Source organism: Platalea leucorodia (genome assembly GCF_965183815.1).
Source record: "Platalea leucorodia genome assembly, chromosome: 2".
Classification (NCBI taxonomy): Eukaryota; Metazoa; Chordata; class Aves; order Pelecaniformes; family Threskiornithidae; genus Platalea; species Platalea leucorodia.
Window position 1 is genome coordinate 84901612 of NC_138824.1, and position 21167 is coordinate 84922778.

General features: G+C 40.3%; 2 protein-coding genes across 2 annotated transcripts in view; both read right to left on the reverse strand.

Moving 5' to 3' along the window:
* The window catches only part of PHKA2 (phosphorylase kinase regulatory subunit alpha 2), a gene marked incomplete at its 5' end in the record, with an annotated part of 44178 nt that extends 41867 nt beyond the window's left edge, over positions 1-2311 (reverse strand). The window contains one exon of the mRNA XM_082337634.1: positions 2234-2311. Within this exon, the coding sequence (XP_082193760.1) occupies positions 2234-2311 (78 nt within the window). The remainder of the gene's footprint in view (positions 1-2233) is intronic.
* Positions 2312-6534: 4223 nt separating this feature from the next.
* Positions 6535-21167, reverse strand: part of ADGRG2 (adhesion G protein-coupled receptor G2) — a gene marked incomplete at both ends in the record, with an annotated part of 50350 nt that continues 35717 nt past the window's right edge. Inside the window, 11 exons of the mRNA XM_082333611.1 lie at positions 6535-6719; positions 11618-11770; positions 12533-12634; positions 14662-14936; positions 15240-15339; positions 16174-16442; positions 17302-17426; positions 18540-18643; positions 18748-18793; positions 19949-20071; positions 20297-20446. Coding sequence (XP_082189737.1) covers positions 6535-6719; positions 11618-11770; positions 12533-12634; positions 14662-14936; positions 15240-15339; positions 16174-16442; positions 17302-17426; positions 18540-18643; positions 18748-18793; positions 19949-20071; positions 20297-20446 — 1632 coding nt within the window. The remainder of the gene's footprint in view (positions 6720-11617; positions 11771-12532; positions 12635-14661; positions 14937-15239; positions 15340-16173; positions 16443-17301; positions 17427-18539; positions 18644-18747; positions 18794-19948; positions 20072-20296; positions 20447-21167) is intronic.

A 21167-nucleotide genomic window follows, 5' to 3' on the forward strand; every position in this document is an offset into this window, starting at 1 on the left:
CTTGTAGTACCCTAGCAATACTTAAAATGTATACAGACGTTAAGTTTTGCAATTTTACGGACATATCTTAAGATTCACATTTTTTCTTATCTGATTCAAAATAACAAGTGTAATAAGCAGCTGAGAACAGCCTTCTGGCGATGCTCTTCAGAGCTTGCTCAGCTACAGTATCGAAGCATCCCTCTGGCCCCGGCCCCAGCACCACGTGCAATAGCTGGCAGACCCCACACCACAGCAGGCTGGTATAACCAATGCAAGGGCACAAGACAGGAGCCAGTGGTTTGGTCTTAGCCTCCTTGTACAGCCTTTAACAGGATCGCACCTATCACCGTGAATGCCGCAGGGACTGATCAGCAGAATGCAATGCTTGCAAAACAAGAAGTTTGCTATGGATCCAATCCTGCAATGTGCTGCACAGGGAAAACTGTCAGCCCTGGTGAGGGGTCCGGACTTGTGCTTTGAATGCATGTCTTCCTCACAGCACATACATCCTGCAGCAAGCACTGCATCTCTTCACCCAGCTGAGCAGGACACTTTCAATCTATGGCAGTGGAAAACCATAAAGAGTATAGATATAGAAAACAAATCTAGAAGCCCGTCTTGCAGCTTCTCTCTGGGCCCTCTTGTGGTATCGTTGTCCCTCTGCCTTGCTTCTGGTCTGTGACTAAAGCAAGTCCACATGCAGAAGAAAACTTATTTATCATCTCCTTCCTCCACCGCTGAACTCTCCCCAGCATTGAGCACTTAGTGGAAAAGGCAGCACTGAGTCATGAACATGCATCCTAACACTGTAAATAGCAATTACAAAATTCTGGGTCACTGGTATAAGCTCACACATTGCCATTAAGTTACCCTTTTTATTACTGTTAACCATTAATATCATTAAGGCACAGCTTTCACGGGGCATGTTTGATCTCTGGATTCTAGAGGCTCCATCTCTTCTCTAATGGAGGCTGTTATTGGCTTCCTCATCCTATAAACACAGAAATCAAGGCAGGCACTAAAAGCCAAAGTGACTTGTCCAAGGTCATCCCACAGACAAAAGGCAGAGACAGGAGCACAGCTCAAAGCGTCTCCTGCACCCCGGCACAGTGAGAGAGCAAAATTATTTTCTCACACCACTTATACCAGGTCCTTGCATTTGTTTCCAATGAGTTTACAATAATTAGTACATGAACATTAATTCACAGGTGTCTGGATCCTGTGCCCAAAACAACAGTCAGTGACAAAAATCTCACTGACCTAAGCGGATTTGGGTCCTCACCTCTTCTTTCACTGCTTTCCAGTTTCTTGTAAATGTCAGCAACTAAGTATATTTGGGAACTGATTCATGCAAAATACCCTGTTGCTCTCATCTTTATGTATTGAACTGTTTTAAATGAAGCATGACACTGCAGAGCACGCTGTGAGTACCCATCCTCAGAGCCCGCCTGGGTGAAGCGAGTACATTAAGCAGAGAACACTACGATGCTACACGCTTATGCATATGCGCTGGCCAAAAAACACAAAGTGGGTAATAGTTTTTCCCTACCAGGCTGGACATCTTTGTTCTTTTACTGCTCACCCACAGAGCCAGCACTGCCTGACAAGCCAGAGCCCAAGCAGCCTAAGACCAGGAGAAGGGGCTCCACTGAGCCCAACGCTGCCCAGGCTGCCCCAGCAGCAGGCCGGGGACGGGAACCTCTCGGACGTGCAGGGCTGCACACACGTCCTGCTCTGTCCTGGATTCACACCCAGCTGATGCTGACAGACATATTTCAGAGGCCCTGCTAGGGACCTCTACGTTACTGGGACTTAACTGTGTTACCGGCATGTATATATAAAGTGTTACAACGGGTGGGTGTGTATAATATGACCATGAACACATTCTATACACAGAATTACCGTTTGCAAGCTCAGACTTGCTGTATTTGCCACTTATCTCCCAACGTGCGTTTATATAAGCCGCTAGCGAGCCCCCCGGAGGATCCGCACCGCCTCAGCCTTCCCCGCGCTCCTCCTCAGGCGGGGAAAGGCGGAGATAGGGAAAGCAGGCCATGCGCCGGGGGGAGGAGGTATTTTCTTCCACCGGCCCCGTCGTGCCCCTTGTGCAACCAGGCTGCGGTCACCGGCCCCGGCAGCTCCGGCCGCTCGGCCCGAGGCCCCCCGCGCCCCCGGCCGCGGCTCCCCGAGGCGCCCGCCGGCCGCCCCCAGCCCCGGACAGGCGTCCCGCGGCGGCGGCGGCCGCCCTCACCTGGTGGCAGAGGATGGTCCGCTGGACCAGGCGAGCGTAGCCGTCCAGGCGCACCCCCGAGTTGCTGCGGCTCCTCATCGCCCCGCGCCTGCCGCCTCAGCCGGCCCGGCTGCCAGGCCCGCCCCCTCCACCCGGTCGCGATCGGCGCGGCGGCAGCCGGAGATGGCGGCGGCGGCCGCCTCCTCCCTCCCTCCCTCCGTCCGTCCCTCCCCGCCGGCCGGCCTGCGCGGCGGGCGGTGCGCCAGCCCGCCGGTGAGGCGGGGCGGGGCGGGGCGGGGCGGGGCGCGGCGCCCGGCCTCCTCCCTGCGGGCGGGCGGGCGGCGGGTGCCGGGGGCGGCGGCAGCGGGCGGGCGCGGGGCCGGGCGGCCTCGCGGCGAGACGAGCGGGAGCGGGCGCGCGAGGCTGCCGAGCCGCAGAGAGCAGGGCCGCCTCCGTGCCCGGGAGGTGCTGGAAACCCCACGTTTCGGAAGAAGCCGCGGGCTTCCCCCCGGCTGCTTTTCCGAGCCTCCGCACGCTGCGCCGGGAGCGGCAGGAGAAGGGCGAGCGGGAGGGGCCCGCAGGGACGGCGAGGGGGCGGCAGCGCCCAAGGAGCTAACTGGGAGCACAGGCAGGGCCGCGTAGCCCCGAAAGTCAGGCTGAGTTGTCAAAAATAAAGGCGATTTTGTACATCCACTTTTTAAGTTTGTAAGACAAAATGCAAAGGGCCAGAACATTTGTTGGAAGCCGCCTTTTTTTCAGCCTTAAAAAAAATACCGGTTTGATATCTGATAGAATGAGAGGCAAAAAAAATGCAAGACTTTATCAGGTGTCTTCACACACCAGCCTTGGCTTTCCAACTTAATAAAAAACCCAAGACGGAGATTTCTGATGGCAATGAACCTGGTATTCCCACGGGCGCTCACTAGGCGCATTAGGCAGCGTGCGCTTCTGACCCGATTCGCCCTTGGGCGACTGGTGCTTTCACGCTGTGGTTCCCCAACGCGGACCCGACAGGGGCGAGCAGAAAGGGAAGGCGGGCAAAGAGAACCAAGACTTAGAAAACTGATGAAGGCTTAAAAGAAAAAAAAAGCCGTGTGTTGCATACAGTTGCAAAATCTTGAGTGAGTTCCCTCTGTGCTCCTGACACCAGGAAGCAGAACAACAGCAGGCGCGGGTGGGTGCTGCAGCACAGAAAGGATGCTGCAGGGTAGCTGGAGGTCTGGGAGTCACTCAGACTTCAGAAAGGATTTTGTTGTTGTTGTTATCTTTTTTTTTTCCCCTCATGTGAAATTACAGCATTAACAGAGTTAATTTTGTAAATTTTTTTTGCTGTGCTTACTTCATAGGCTGTGTAACCGACAGCCATGGTTGAGAAGAGAGTCTTAAAAGGAGACGTGTTCGTTGAGCGGCGGCCGTCGGGCAGCGTTTCTGTAGGCGCTGCGCAGCAGGACGGGGACGGGGCGCTGCGCGGAGGCTGGGTAACCCCATGGGCCCGAGCCCCGCCGCTGCGCTCGGAGAAGGCCGCGCAGTCCCAGAGCAGGGGCCGCTTCACCCTCCCGCAGCTCCGCACGAGCTTCCTGCTTCAGGGCGCTGCTCTTTGCAGAGGATCGGGTACGCGTAGGGAACAGGTCTGCTGAGCAAGGCGGTGCCGGCTGCACGCAGCACGTTGCTGTTCATCTATGACTAAGCGTCAAACCTCCGTACAGATGCCCCCCAGTTAGCTTTGCAGCCACGAGCCGACGCACAGAATTTTACTTTGCGCTCTGGGAAGGGGTCGCAGCTTTCATCGAGCTCTGGGCTGCCAGGGCCGAACTGCTAGCAGCGCACAAGAGACCACGTACCAAAAGGACACCACGACACCCAATGCGCAAACACTTTTTCAGCTAGTTTAATGATGATAATTATTCACGGAGCTAAAATAATATGCAAAATTTTACTACAATATGTGTGTGCTTTTAAGTGGCGAAGTCAGAAAAGACTCCCCACCCCCAGGAATAAATAAAGTAAAAATGATTAAAAGAATCCTAACATATGTTAGCATGCAAAAATAAAAACAAAGGAAGACTCCAAGCAGGTCAGTGACAGTGGAATATGCGTTTTCATAGGGAACTTAATTACTGAAGCCAAACTCAGCTGTGTGCTTTTGCTCACCATATTCTCGTGGAAGAGCTTCAGCAGACTTGAGGGCAAGCATTGACTGGACAGACTTGTGTCAGGGTTTTCTCTGCTAAAAACCAGATCTGCTAGAACCATGGAAGGTAAAATATGTGGAAGACAGTAAGTGTAAGGGCTAGGTCAGCATTTTCTCCAAGAGGTTAGGTGGTGCAGCTCATGTAATTTGAAGAATTGTATGACACCCCAGTATAATGACACATTTATCTAAAAGACAAAGTTTATATATTTTACGTGTTGTACTTGCTGTAAATTTATTACTTTTTTTTACAGTTGAAAATATAAATAAAAGAACATTAAATAAATTTACAAGAAACAGTGCAAAGGCAATTAGCCAAATAGTTAAAGCATTCACAGAAATGCATTCCAGCTACTAGCATTCCAGTACCATCTTTTATTAACATACAGTTAAAACTGTGTGGATAAACACAACAAATACTTTAAATTCTCAATTTAAAAGCATATTCAGAGTAGTCTTGGACAGAGGTGACCAAAAGAACCCATGCGTTGCATATAGAAACACAAGAGGGGCCGAGTCATGAAAAGGTTCAATTGCTGAACTACAACAGAGCCCCAGATAGAAGGCAAGTAGCCGATGCTTTTTGGTGAGAAGAGTGTTTCCAGGGTTCCTCCCCAAGTCCACCGGGAAAGCAAAGCCCTCGCTCCCCTCCAGCATGCGTCTGCCTCAAAAAATCCCCTTTACAGGGTCTGGCACTCCGCAGTGTGGCGCCAGTTTGTTCTAGCTCGTGCTCCGGAAGCACCCAACCTTTGCCCGAGAACACAAGGGAAAAAAGCAATGGCCGCAGCTGCACACCTGTGTGAGGAAGAAGAGGCACAACCAGGGCTCACGCTAATTTCTGTTCAGGAAGAATCTTCACCATGCTGTATGGGCTCTATTTTCTTTCAGCTGTTGTGCACAAAGAGCCAAAATCCAGCTTTTTCAGAAAAATATCACAAAGGGAATGAAATTTTGCTTCAGAAATTTCTGGGCTAGGGCCTCAGGATTTGGCTTGCCAACCAAGGGCCAAAGTACAGGCAGAAATACTCATTAGAATAGCTCAAGAGCTGCCCCTTAAAAAACAGCCACACAATGAAACAAACAACTTCTCAGCTACTAAATATAGCAGCTAGCATTTATTCTCTGTATTTTTTCTTCAAAAAATAACACTTCTTCACTTTTCTTTATCACTGCAAATGAGAAATGGCAGTGTGTTTAATCTCTGGAACCACCACTCAAGATAAAATATTGACCCTGCTGAAATCAATGGCAAAAAGCTCCCACTGACTTACGCAAGCCACTAATGTAACTTAGTTGTATTTAATAACCTACCGACTACTGTATTTATCACTCCCTCATTCCTGGCATTCTACTTTGATGATAGCCAGTTTCTATCCCTCTGTGGTGTACTAAGAGGTCACTAAAGGTTCAAGACCCATAGTGTTAGTATCTACAGTTCTGTATCTAGTGAATGGATTTAAACCACTGTAAGTGATTTCACTTACTGAACAAATTAACATCTGTATCATTCTACGTTAAAGTCAATTATTTCAATTAAAGAAAAATGAAAACTTACAATAAAAGTTAAAACACCAATTATTTTTCTATACATAGGAATATTTAAATTTATATTACAAGAAATAAATATAAAAGTATCATTAAGATGCTTAAAGGTTGATATTTTTCTGCTTATGTACATCACTATAGTTTGCTACTACAATGTACAAAAAGTTGAAGACAGTGTAGTTAACATTTTTAAAGATAACATCGTTTGTACGCACAAGTTGTAACTTCCTACATTTATACAATACTAATATGCATTATATCCAGATAAACTTAGTTGTAATGAAAAAAGTCTAAACAAAACTCTCCTTTAAATGTAAAAAAAAAAAAACAAACTCAAAAAAGCCTCTAATGAAGAATCAAAATGAAAATGTGCCGGCTGTAATTTGACATCCAAGATACCTTGTAAAAATAGGAGCTTTTTTTTTTTTGTTCTAATAATTGTCCTTGTCAATCCATTGCATGGCTGCCTTGAAGTTCCAGTACCATATATGAAATAAAATCAGTCCTTCGTCTGCTCACATTATGTAAAACTGTTAAAGTAAATCTCTACTTCACACTGTGAAACAATGTGCTGTTTAAAAGGAAATCACATTTTCTCAATAAAAGTTAGGCTTCCCCTCTTTGAAGTCCTTCTGAGCGAGATATGGCTTTTTTGGCTGCCTGTATCATCCTTTTCTTGAAATACAAGTTGTTTGCCTGAAAAGTCATGGAGACACACATCACCATTCTGTACGCTGAAAGAAACACCATTCTTCTCACTGGGAAGATGGCCTGTTGAAACAAAAAAAGTGCATCCCCTATCAGAAAGGTTCAGAATCAAGTCTCCCATGCTTTTTCAGTCATTGTAGGGAGTTGATGCACTCTCATTTTATCCCTGCAAGAATTTCAAAATACAGATTTTTCTGTATATATTCTGTATATATTTATTTTCCTGTGTGAAATCAGTAAGAGATGAGAGATGTTAATGTGTTTACGCACAATGGGATTACATATTTCAAGCAGTGAAGGTCACAATTCTCAGAATGTAGACTTTAACTTGGAATAAATATCATTAGATAAGATGCAAAATACTTCTCATTCTAGTTTTGCTTTGACAAGATAAGTTTAAAAGGTTTCTCAGGTATGTCATGCATCCGAAACAAGAAAGTGTTTGAGAAAACAAGGATTTTTTTTTCCTTTGAAAGGTACTCAACTTGCAGCATTTATTTCTGGAGTACAATCAGAATATGGCCTAGGTCCAATCATGGGTCTAGGCCATGTTTAGGCTGAGAATCTTACGCATTTACGTGACTCTACAATGAACACATGTAATACCACTGCTGATTGCAGCCTGTTAATGAAATGCTCCACAAATGCTCAGTTCACTGGATACAATCTCCTACTTCTATGCATCATGTTCTAGATAATTTTGATGAGAATTAGTATTTTTGTATTGTAAGTATTTGTGCAAATGCTTCTGGTTGGATTTTTTTTTTTTGCAAAGCCGTCAAGTTTAAAAGATCTGCCAGGATCCTGATATCATATGTATCATATCAGTAGGAATAAATTATAAGGAATATCATGATGGGGAAACCAAAACCAGAACGAGTATTTCTTTTGGGAGGGGATCATTTTGTTAAACACTGAGGAATGAGTTCACAAACACAGATGCCGAGCTGCCATTTATCTGTTATACCAGAAACAGAATTAATAAAAAACATAAGACATCCAAGTTTGCTATTTGTGTTACTATTCACAACACTTCATATACAAACGTCATCATGATTCAATAGATTTCAGTAGACCTACTGGAAAGACGCCAACAGTGAAGGTAGAAACTGCTTGCGGTTTATGGTTTCAGGAGCAAAAAAACACCAGTGAGAAACCGCTAGGCAGTGAAAGATGACTCTACTACAGGGATCAAAATCTGATCCTCTCTAGTACACCTGGATTCAGCCCATCAAATACCTCAAATATCCTGGAGCAGAATCCTGCTTTGGCTCTGTCCTCACCTTTCATTCTCTCACTACCTCAAGCTTCTGAACCCTTCCAGAAGGGGCAGGGCCACATTACAGGATGCTCTTCAAATACTTCTTGGTGGGGTCATCAGAGGGAGAAGTATTTGGTGACATCCCTCCCCTGTACTTACTCCCTCCCACAGAAAGGGTTCTGCTGCTTGAGTGACTAGGCTGGACTGCTCTTCTCTATTCTGCTTGGGCCAGGGCCCCCAAACATATAGGTTTAGTATCAGTCTACCCAAACACTTCCTCTAGAAACTAATCCGGCACTTTAGGCAGGCTGCATAACTTTCAGCAGTTGTCCTACTGATTCAAGCAGATGTCAGTCTATCGGTTGCATCAAAGTCTCATTGGCAAACTTTTCTTTGGAATGAGAGATGGCGTTTTTTAAATAAGACATGAACATGTATTTCTAGCTGATAAAGCTTACTACCAGTTTGAAAATGTAATGCATATAACTTAAACATCTCAGGATGGGAGCTTAAGGGAGTGGGTTTGTGGGGATGGCTGTCAAACAAAGATTACAAAGTCCATGCCAACCGACTGAGCTGCCACTGGACCCACAAAATGGAAGCAATGGCCCAACAGATTATGCAAAACCTCTTAAATATAAAGTCTAATATTTAATTATTAATTTAAAAGGCCATCAAGCACTAAAACCGGCACAAATGTAAACAGCACAAGATGAGCAGAAGAGCTTTGTTAATCAATTCAAATCAGATAAAGACTGAAATGACAGAAAATAACCATACTTGCTGACACTGTAATTGTGCATATACAGTTGTTTAACCCCCTGCCTGACTACAACTGTTCTATTTTAGAAGGAGTGTTCAAAATAGCTGTGCCCTAACGTTAGGGCAAAATCTGAGAAGAAAATAAGGCTATTCTGTGAACAAATTCAGAAAAGTGGTTTCTGTCCCTCATTGAGGAAATCTGCAGGTTCAGCCATGTGATACCTAATGGTAGTTTCCCAAACATGCAAACCTGTAAGAGAAGAACTGAAAACAAGGAAGTATTAGTATGCCATGAAAAGATGAAGTTACACAGTCCAGTAGGCAAGCAAAGCCACAGGCTGTATAGACACTCCAAACTTACCATGGCAAGTCATTCAATCCTGCATCTGGAATAGCATTTCAGTAGAAGTAGTGAAGCCAAAACCATTAAGTGTTTAGAGCTGAGTACAGCCATTTATGACATAGGTCTTAATTTCTAGAGTGTTTTCTTTTTGGAGCTCACTTTTTAAAATTAAGTACTGTAATGTTATTTTGAAGTTCTAGCTGTGAGAGCAAGGAAATCAGGTACAGCAAATTATAAGCTCCCATGTTCCTATCTAACACAAGTCAACTACCTTTTGGAGGCATTTGCCCAGCTCTTCTGAGATACAACTGCCCAATGTTTGGAAGATTAAGCATAAGGAATTGCCTCAAAGAGCTTTGCTGGGAGGACCAATTCTATCCAAGAATAAGTTTAGCCTCTTCTTGTGGAAGTCCTAAAGACCCAGAAGAATTTTTTAGTCAAACAAACTATGCAGGCAAGATATCATACAACTCTCTTGATATGAATGGAGGATGTGGTACAGGGTTCACAGCATTGAAAACATACAATAAAATACAAGAGGAGATGAGGTGGGTCATCTGAGACATCTGTGTTCGCGAGTGTATAGGCACAAAGTTCTATAAAAGCTCTTTCAGCTGCTTTGCCTGAGAAGCTGTTGGCACAGGACATACAGACTCTCATGCTGGAAAGATCTCATTATGTGAATAAACTAGGACAGAACGAGAGCACGTCACACAGAATTGGCATCGCTCAATGTTTTAGACCATCAGTTTTGCATCTCATTCTGAAATACTACCCAAATCAACAAAAACTTGTTCCAGAAAGCCACAACAGAACCGTTCACTCAGTTGCTACAACAAACAAGTTCAATAAAACATTTCAGATATCTTTCTTTCTGTTGAGAAAAGTAGCCAAAATGCTTTTGTAGCTGTGTATAAGCATGTCAAATGTTGCAGGAAGAGGTGGCATCTTTCATCAGAGTAACTAACATAGCTGGAAAAAACAAATCTACAAGACATGCAGGCTTTTGTGCCTGAAAACTTCTCTCTCTTTGAAAGGTCTTACTTCTACCTAAAAATACTGCCTTGCTTTGTATTTGATGACAGAGAGAGTTACTGGATTCTAGTTCTCAACTGACCTGTTAGATGCAAAGTATGTTAATTATTGCATTATGTGGTATCCAAACAGAGAGGTTTTCTAAAGGAATAACAAAAAAAGAAGGAACTAATTTTACAAGTTCAGTCTGGAAAGCTGTTCAGGGCATGTCCAAATGCCATTTCCTGAAGTGTTGTGATTTCTTTACAATATGCAGCTAGTACCTCCAAGTGGACAGTAACCTATTAAGGGGGCAGCACATCCGAATTCAATAGCTTTTACTCTGTACATCTGAGAGATTTTCTGCTGAGATTATCCCGCTGATTATCTGCTGTCTTCTGACAGCGTATGCCAGGAAACAAGGACAACACAGCCTCTGTGAGCATGTTCTACAACTTCATACTAAACTATCTAGCTGATGGCATGACTTCTTAGCCTCAACTCTTGATCAACTGGGAAAAATACCTTAGCCACACAGGAGTATTGTCCTCTAAGTTTTGCTCAGCTTAGGCTTTTATACATTACAGATTTAGAAGTTATTTTTCTCTTTGAAAAATTGACTGTCTTGACTGAGCGCTCAAATCAGCAGCATGATGTGTGTCCAGCAAGAGTGTGAAAAACTAGATTATGCCCACTGCAAAAAGATCATTTTTTAATAAGTACATTCAGTAGAGATTCATATCTAGCTTTCTTAATAGACAAATAAGCCACACCAATTTGCAAGTGAAATTGATTGGAGTGCTACATACACCTGCATTTCAACTTCTCAGGAACGGAGCAGAGGGTAACAGTTCAGAGGACAGTACTGTGTTAGAACAGGAAGGATAGAGAATTTTACTTTTGAAGGATTGTTTCCTGCAACAAAGACAGATTTCTGTTCGGCAAAAACATCCTTAAAAACCCCACAGGGGAAATAAAGAGCTATAGAGAAATTCGGTTTCAGTACTTACCCTGTAGCCAACAATGAGGCAGCCCTCTCAGCAGTGCTCTCTTCACTGAGGTGATAAGTTACAGTCTCCATTTTCTCTTACTTCTCCTCTCATAAGCAGCTTCCATGTGAGCATTCTATTAATGTTCTTCCTCATATTACTTCCTACATGATTTCTTTCATACTTTCAAGCTACATTATTATCCTATATTTCTTTCTTCTTCAGGCAATGTTTGTTTTAATAAGGTTTAAAATATGAACTGTTTTAAAACATGCTTGAAGTTTATTGTCATATATTCAAATGACAAGAAAAGCGTTAACAGCAGCTTCTGGTAAGTAATTGCTCTAATAACAAATATTACCTCCTATTTGATAGATAAATCAAGAGTTCCCACTGAGTAGTAGAAATGGGTATTTTAAAACTTTGTAGGCCCCTAAAACATTTGTGAGGACATCCTGAAATATTCTGACCCTATACTTATGAATAATATTTTGTCAGCACTTCATTTTACATAAGCATGAAAAAGCATAGCACTTCGGTTTTAAGACAAGAAAAAAATAGCTTGAGAAATACTATTTTGCATTATACATACCATTTCCGTTCGCGTGCACTGAGTAATCATTATTCATTAGCAGTGTTGTAGAGTTAGTGGAGTTACTGTTTGATTGCAAGGAATTGGAAGAACTGGATACTCCTTGATTTACAGTCTGCTTCTTTAAACCATTAGTAGCAGTTCTACTCCAGTCTACAATAGATATGTTACAGAAAATAGCACAACTCATACAAGCAAAATATACAAATATAGTTAATAATGCAACTGAACTAAAATAAAAACAAGGCTCCACCAACTCTCCTCACAGTATTCTAGACAGAATTATATTCTCCTAAGAATTTCATGTTTCTTGATGTTTAAAATTATTTAAATCTAGTTCCTTTTTCTCTTGGCCCTTTTTTAATACAAGCAGCCAACTGTCATAGTTTTACAACTGCAGACCAGATCAGAAAAACAACTCGTTATTATCCTCTAAGTTAAAGTGTATAAAAAGTATATAGCTTTATGAGAAGTCAACTACTGAATAACAAAATGGCATAAATCATTTACAGGTTTTTTTTTATTTAAACTGTGCTTCACCTTGTTTTTGTGGAAGTCACTGGTAAAACTACAGTTGACTCAGAAGCTGGAACAAATCTTAAGAGTTTCTAACTATGATCAAAATTCTTCTGCAAAGACATGCCTTTATACTGCAGTGGAAGAGATCAACTGCAGTTAGCAGCTTAATGCAACAGCACGTAAGCATGTAAGTACTGCATCAACTACCACCTTTAAAGAGTATAATTTTGGAGGTTTATTATACCTTGGATAATAAATTAGACCTGCAACTGCAGCAACATGATGTATTGAATTTTTTTTTTAAATTATTACAAAATACTAGGAACTTAACACTGAGTGTAAGTATTCAGAAGTAAAAAAAAAAAAAAAAACACAAAAAAACCCCCTCATATTTACCAGAGTTTTCAGCCAGCCTGAATTTCCCACAACAGAGATATCTTCTCCACTGTTTACGGACATTCTCCTTTGTTACACAATAGAAGATAAAAATGAAGAACCCTGCAAAGCAATAACGTTAGAGAATGTTGCAAAAATGACTTTTGCTACTTCTTAATGAACAATGTTTTGGTTTTCTTTCATTTCTTTTAAATTTCTAATCAAAAGTAATGACACCTTTCTTTGGTGAAAAAGTTCACAACTCTGAACACTGAAGAGTACCTTTCCCTTACATAGATGAGAGGAATTATACACACAAATGCAAGAACAACAAATATAACCAAATCCACAAAGTGTATAAAGTGTATAAAGTTTCCTTCTACCAAATAAGAAGTGAAAAATTCTGTGGATCCTGAAATTTACTTAACAGTTTTGGAAAATAATTCAAAGCAATGTCAAACAGAGGGTATGATACAACACTGTCAGGCTATGCAGCTGTTAGCACATGGTGTGACACTGTCCCATCTTTTATTAGTAGCTAACCTGTTACCACCAACTGTAACAGAACCAGTAATGCTACAAAATTTTGAGCATTCATACAAGGAAAATAACACATATCTAAAATAATAATAAATGGTACCCCCTTTACCACAAACTCAAAGCCAAATATTTTCTAGAAGGGATGGAGCTCATCCCTGTCTCTTGCCAGCGCCACATTACAGGCTCATTGTCTGCTTCTCATTCACTTCTAACTGACACAGGGTGGAACCTAACTTCCCCTGCTTAAAAGTCCATCGTCATCATCCCCCTTTAAGGAAGAGTGGCACTCAGTCTTTGCACAATTTTCTAGCTGCCATGTGCCCCTGAGAACAGATGTTAGGTTTACAATGAATAGAAAATAACATGAAGGAAAACTAAATGGTCAGACTGGTGCAGATGTGCATGTATGTTATGTTTACACTGCTTTTAAGGCCAGTTAAGCATGTAAAATCCCACTAGAAGAGATTATTCCCATCTTTCTTTGCTTAAGTATCTTTCTTAACTTTGGCTTTTAGGATGAATTTTTGAATGTAACTAAGTGTTGCTCTACACAGATGGTTCTACACCTTTTTCAAATACAGTTTTGAAACACTGGCATAAGCTTAATTAAAGTCAGTGCAATTTATGTACCTTTATTACTTCTAATATAAAAATTTGCCCAGCATCTAACTTAAAACTGGGTAAAAGGGGAACTTACTTTCTCATAACAGGTTACTCTGACCACATAGAATCTAGTCTTGTGTTAGTTCAACACAATTCCATGCAAGACCTGGGAAGATGTGGGTTCAACTCCTCAAGTTACCAAAGAGTAAGGTACTAAAAAATCAGCATAGCAAATAGGGGAGGGGTATATACACTGAACTGCAATTTTGATTGCTTCAGTCTCTCTGGGAGATCACCCAGAATCATCTGGGAATCATCTAAAGTGCCATTTAAGCAGAAGTTTGGATCCAAACTTCAGTAGGGCAATTCGGGTATACTTAGGTAACTGTAGGCACCTACAGTACCTCACATTTATATGAAATCTCTTTGCAGCCTCTGAAACTCTGCTTTTGCATATGTCCAGTAGCATCCTGGCCTTTGCAAAGCTGCATGCCTTCATATCTACTTCCTATATGTTCTCAAGTACTAAAGGCCATGCTTAAGAGTTAGACCACTAACTTTTAGATGTTGCAGGCTTGCCTGTCTCAATGGCCCTTTGTTGAATGTCACACCAAAGCCTGAGGGGTAAGTGGAGAAAGGATACAGTTTTCACTACATTAATTGCATTATTATGTGAACACTTACAGTAACAGTATTTACAACTGATCTGTTTCACTACAGAAATACCGTCACTTCCAGTGGTGTCTGGTTTGCATACATTTTTAAAATTATATTATTTATAGATATAAATACATTATACGTATAAATAGTAGCTAGCTTTCTTGTACCTTACTGTAACATAACTGTAATTTAAGATTACAGTAAAGCAGTATCATCTGTAATTTAATTAACATGTTAAAGCACGTATCAAAATTACATCTTTATTGCTGAATCAAGAAAATGCCATTTCCAAATGTTTTGTTCATTATGTTGTACGCAATGGGCTGTCACATGAAGGACAAACTTACCTTGCAAAGTGTTGAAAATGGTAAAGAGGTAAGTAAATACCTCATTTACTGTGAAGAAAGCAAATCCCCAAGTAATTCCCAACAAGAATGTGAGGCCAGCAACACTCCTAAGGTCTTGAATACTGGTTTTTCTTTGAGCACCAAGTTGTTTTTTCTTTTTGATACGACAGAGCTGGATCAGCACAACAATGAACATGCTGATATTGATCAGGAATATCAGGCAAAAGTATCCCACAGCGGTAATATAGAAGACAATTCTATTTTTAATCCAGCAGCTAGAACACAAGAACAGTCTGTCAACCATTATCAGAAACAGAAGTTAAGTAAAACAAACATGAGATAAAGGTGTAGTTTGTTGCAAACCATTTTTGCCTCTTTAGTAAAAAGTACTTTATCGGCCAAAGGGTAAGAGCTTTCATATAGGCAGTAACCACGAAACACATGGCATACTGTAGAGCTATACCACTTCAAAGCTCTCCCATTGCTTCCTTCCATTCCCCACCTTTACTTTAAAGAAAACCAATTTTGTAGGACCTCCCTCCCACCCACCCCTAAAAAAACACCTCCCTTTAACTCACAATTCGTCAAGTCTGTTTACTGAAACCTTTCCAGTGGTTATAAGTCCATAATTATCTGGTGATACTGCCAACACAATGGACACAACTACTGCTGGTAACCCTAAAAGATTACAGGCAAACACATAAGTGAAAATCATGACAAAGACAGTATTATGATGACTTGAAATTACTGTAATTTTCTGTGAAATCTACAACCTGTTTCTGAAATTTGTTAAATTCTGTTGACTGCTAGCTGTCTGAAAGAATCTAAAAACTGGAGCATTCAAACTGCTCCGGAGTGTAACTTGCAAAGAAACAAGAGTTCTTCTCCCCAGCTAGCTCCAAACCTTTCTGAATACGGCAACAAATACCATCCCTCATCAAACTGATTTAAAACATCAAATACAGGATACCCGATTTTCTTTCTTACATCTGTTTTCTTAAGAAAACAAGCCTGTTGATTTTAGTGCCTTCACTCATGTTTACATAAGTGGCCAGAGAGGATAATCAGGTCCAGAATCTCTTCACCCTTTACCCAGTTAGATCTGTTTTGCTGCTTTTTATTAGCAACAGCATTGTCCCAGAAATGGAATATATATACTTATTAGCATTTATTTTCCAAACAGAACTGACACCATCCATCTGGTAAATGGAAATGGAAGTATGCACATTCAAAATTGGTTCTATTGTACTTGCACAAGGAAAATTCATTATCAATTTGCATTACAACAGCCTCAGTTCTGAAGTTAGGGGGGGAGTTCCTTATCTCAGAAAGGTGGAATATATAGGATCAGGTTTACTGATAATGAGTACCTGGTCACTGCAAGGTCACAACATTTAGTGACTGCTTCATTTTCATTTCTGAACTGTGTCACATTCACTGAAATAATTTATAAGAGGATTTATCTATTTAGCATCCAAAAGGAAAAAAAAAAAAAACAATAAAAATACATACCCCAACCAACAATGCAAAATTTAAGAATGTATTTCCGTACGTAGGTATTAAAGACTTTCACAAGGGCCAGATACATGTGGAAAGCTTCTAGGCCCATCCAGGTGAAGGAAACCAAGAGGAAATAGTGAAGAAATACTGCAACTGCAATGCACAGGCCTTGTGTATCATACAGTGCGATCCACGAGTCAAGGAGGAAAACTAAGTTGAGTAGAAGTAATGCAGCACACAGCTGAATAAGGATTTTGGAGGGGTAGTCTCTCCGGATTTTCCTAAAAAAGCAAATTAGTGAGATGACATTGGTTGTCCATGGATCCCTGGCTTACTTCCTCTCTTGTCGTCCTTCATGCACAAATGCCAAGAAAAAAAATATTTATATATTTTCATTCATATATAATGCTTCATATATTGCATTTATACATGGACAGAGTAATTTACAAAAGATTTCCAAATTAAGGCTCTGTCTGAATAAAGTTTGTTATAATAAGGTTACATAAATGCAAACTATAACTTGGATTCTTAGAGTTTAGTACCATGATTTTTTTTTTTACATTGTATGTTGGACTTCTTGTTACAGTACTTCCAAAAACCAAAATGTGACTGTTCTTTATTGCTAAGCTAGATTAGGCTTTTGACTGGGCTTCTAAAACCTTGATAGAGACAAGTAAGTTCTTGCTGACAGGATAATGAGAGAATAAACGTGTGCCAAATAACTTTGAGGAGGATTTCCAAAACATAGCATGGAGGATTCAATAGTTAAAGCTCAAATGTAAGAAAATGTTCCAACAAACAACAAAGAATACAAATGTGTTTAAAAATGCTATTATTCTGCACTGCTCTATATATGTTGTACGTTAAACACGTTCCTTCACAGTTCTATTATATTAGTCCATTATAAAATATTTAAGAGTGCTACTTCTTCACTTCTTACTGCATTGAGCCTCATGATTAATCCACTTGTCTGCAAGATGAACATTCCTGAAGACTGAATCAACACCTTCCTGGTACACTGGACAAATTTGTGCATTATTAACGGAGACAGAATCCACAACTATTGAAAAGAATTTGCAGTGAAGGCTACAAGCAATCATAATTGAAGAATAATGGGAGTTTAGCTGAACAGGTACTTACTCAAAGGCTATGTAGGTCACAAGAGTAATAGAAAGAAAAATTGCAGAGAGGCCACAGCCTATGTAGGATATAAAAGTCAGTACCAATTCTTGTGTGGGATTCAAAGGAGTATTTCCATACAAGTTCTAAAATAGAAACAGAAGTTAATTTCAGAGAACATGTTTATTAAATCGGAAAAGATCAAAAAAAAAACCCAAATGCACCTTTCCCTCTGCAATTACAAAAAAAAATAAGGAAACAGTTCTTTTCATCATGGATCTTATAAAATGTTAACCGAAAAACAGAAAAGCCAATCTAGTCCTGCGAGGAGCAGGGAGTTGGACTTGATGATCCTTATGGGTCCCCTCCAACTTGAGATATTCTATGATTCTATGATTCTAATTGTGAAATCTCATTTGATTAAAAACCTGTTTTAAATTTGATTTATCCTAATTTTTATTTCCTACAATATAAACAACTGCCTAAATGTAAAAGCTGCAGTTTAATAAGCAATTAAGGAATTTTTTACTTCAATGGCACTGGTGAGGTCGCACCTCAAATACTGTGTTCAGTTTTGGGCCTCGCTACAAGAAGGACATCGAGGTGCTGGAGCGTGTCCAAAGAAGGGCAAGGAAGTTGGTGAAGGGTCTAGAGCACAAGTCTTATGAGGAGCGGCTGAGGGAGCTGGGGTTGTTTAGCCTGGAGAAGAGGAGGCTGAGGGGAGACCTTCTTGCTCTCTACAACTGCCTGAAAGGAGGTTGTAGCGAGGTGGGGATCGGTCTCTTCTCCCTAATAACAAGCGACAGGATGAGAGGAAACGGCCTCAAGCTGCACCAGGGGAAGTTTAGGTTGGATATTAGGAAAAACTTCTTCACTGAAAGGGTGGTCAGGTATTGGAACAGGCTGCCCAGGGAAGTGGTTGAGTCTCCATCCCTGGAGGTATTTAAAAGATGGGTAGATGCGGTGCTCCAGAACATGGTTTAGTGGTGGACTTGGCAGTGCTAGGTTAACGGTTGGACTCGATGATCTTAAGGGTCTTTTCCAACCTTAATGATTCTATGATTCTATGATTCATGGGTCCCCATTCAACAAGCACGTGACTAATTTTATGGCTGTATGTGCTAACACTGAAGTGAATAGAACCCGAGTATTATTTCATAGGTGGCACGTGCTTACCAAATCTTCATTTGCTTAAGATAATAGATGCTTAAATGTTTTCTTGAATTAGGGTAAGATTGCATAATTTTTTAAATACTTACCATCAACACTGCAAAGCTTGTGAGGTGGTTGCATGAACAGACTGTTTCATTTACTCTACTTTCTTTCACTATGCAACCTTCGTATGACCAGCCTCCATGTCCACCTGTTAGAGAAAACAGCTTTGTTATTCATAAAACCCTTTATTTATATTAACATGAGTTAAAATAGCTAAACAGCATGATATCTTGGGTGATATCAAGTACTTACCATTTTTATTAAAGTCCCAAAAAACACATCTAACTGTTGAATTATCCTGTTTGGGAGGTGAAAAAAAAAAAAAAAAAAAAAAAGATATTTTACTAAACTATGAGTTTATGATCAAGTAATTTATGAATTTTCTACAAAATGCAGGCAAGATTAAATACTGTATACAGCAAATATACCTGTTTTACATGAACATAAAATGAATTTAGGTGCATAGAATAGATTAGTATTGCAATATGTGAAAATATGCTGAACAAATTTGAAGTCACCATACAGGAGCTAGCTCTTATGCTTATGCTAAGATTCTGTTCCTGGTAGAACATTATGAATGCTGTTCCATTGTCTTCCCACACTATACAAATTCTTGGGATTTCTCATCCTTCCTGATTTTTTAACTACCAAGAAAATGACCACACACAAAAGGAAAAACTCTTTTTCATTTGCAAACATTTGATCACTTTATATCACTATGTTAAAAATTTACATATAGATCCCTCCCGCAAAATCCTAAAAATAGTAGCAGTAATACACTATACTGCTATGAATACCAATACTTCTACAGTTATATCTCAAAACTCAGAATTATAAAAATATAAGTAAAGACTACACTAAGCCAGATCTAGAAAAAAGCTTCAGGTACATTAGTGGAATCTCTACGTTTTTCAGTTTATAATATTTTAGTATTTAAAACTCTTTTAAGATATGGGATAGAAGATTTTAATCCTTGATGCTCATTTAGGAAAGAGATGCTGCGTCTGAGCCCTAATACTTCCAGATGACACAATCCTGTGTTCCAGTTTAAGAAACAACATTCCCCCTAAGAAAAAAGACTTCTATCGCTTTCTGGTCATGCAGCACCTACAAATGTCGTGATTGCAGCATCTCCGCAGCAAACCCCACTGTCAGACTTTCATCTAGGAGTTTTTATTCTTTGAAGAATAAAACAGAAGGGTCAGTAGAAAAAATAAAAACTGGATGGATAGAGTGATAGAGCAAAATTACCTGAAACCATTTGAGAACAAAAATTTATACCAGTGATAAATAAGCAAAGATGAGTAATTTTTGAAGTCCAGATGGAGATGAAATGTCCACACTAGTAAAGCAGAACCAACCGATCTGTATTCTTAGTACAGTATGTCATCTACAACAACTCCAATGGAGTCAACAAAATCGTACTTTAAGTCTGCCAAAATGTAAATCATACCTGATTAGGTTTGATATTCTGTAAAGTGACAGTAACATTTGCCTTTAAGTTGCTAATTGTGAGGTTAGCAACACTTGATGATATGACATTGCTGATTAAAGATGCATTCTTCAAGGACAGATCCTGGAATGACAAAAAATAATCAGATTTTAAAATCTTAAAGAAAACAATAGCAGAATACAGCACTCACAAGCTCAGTTATTATGCAGAGTGAGCACTGGACAAAAACAATCACTTTTTAAATCATGAAGTTTTGAAATGTGTTTTTGGGGAAAAACGTCCATTCGTATTTTATTTTGCTCTAGGCTTTAGTTTAAAACCCTTATGAACAGAGGATCAAAAAGATACCTGGAACACAGTGGTCTTTTTAAAGAAGTTGAATATAATTCTAGAAGCCAAGTCCAACTCTTCAGGGGGTAAATTTGTCATCAGTGATGAAGGAAGTGTAATTGATCCGAGATTATTTAAATCATGAATTGCATTAATGCCTAGAGAGATCTGAAAAACAAATGCAAGGATTATGCTTCATTTCAGTCACTAGAGAAAAATTAAATTAAGACTTATTTTCAGTTTAGAACTTAGAAATATGTATCTGTGCAATCCCTGTCAGGAACTCACTGCTGCTCTCTCATGCTTCTCCTGCTCCAATGAATAAATATCATATGCAGGCCTGAAAAGGATGCAACTCATTTCAGGTCTGCCTACCATTGAAAATACTCTGGCTTTATACATTTGCTTACAGGGACAGAACACATCACTGTGGTGGATAATATTGATTTGAAAAAGTTGAAGAGCAACAACCTGGGTAGGTCTACGTAACTGTGTAGGGAGATTAACATTTCAGAGCACGGAAGCCTGCCAAGGCAAAGAATTTTTATACCCCATATGAAATATGTCAGAATTCAGAAAAACTGTAAATAGCCATTACTTGTCAATAGGTTTTTAAGTACAGTAGGTTAAGCAGAACCTAAGAACATAAACCCTAACTTTATGATCATCTGGCAAAAATGACAAACTGGATAAGCTACAATTCAGATATCTCAAGAGCTTAGTGATCTAACATTATAAAAAAAAAGATCTGAACTTTCACCCAGTTTTCAGTGCTGTACATAGAGGACAGAGAGCTTTGTTTAGTACAAAATCTCTAACATTTTCTTGTCACACATTAGTCACCTTACATACAAATACCATCATCTCAGACTTCCTGAGACATGTGAAA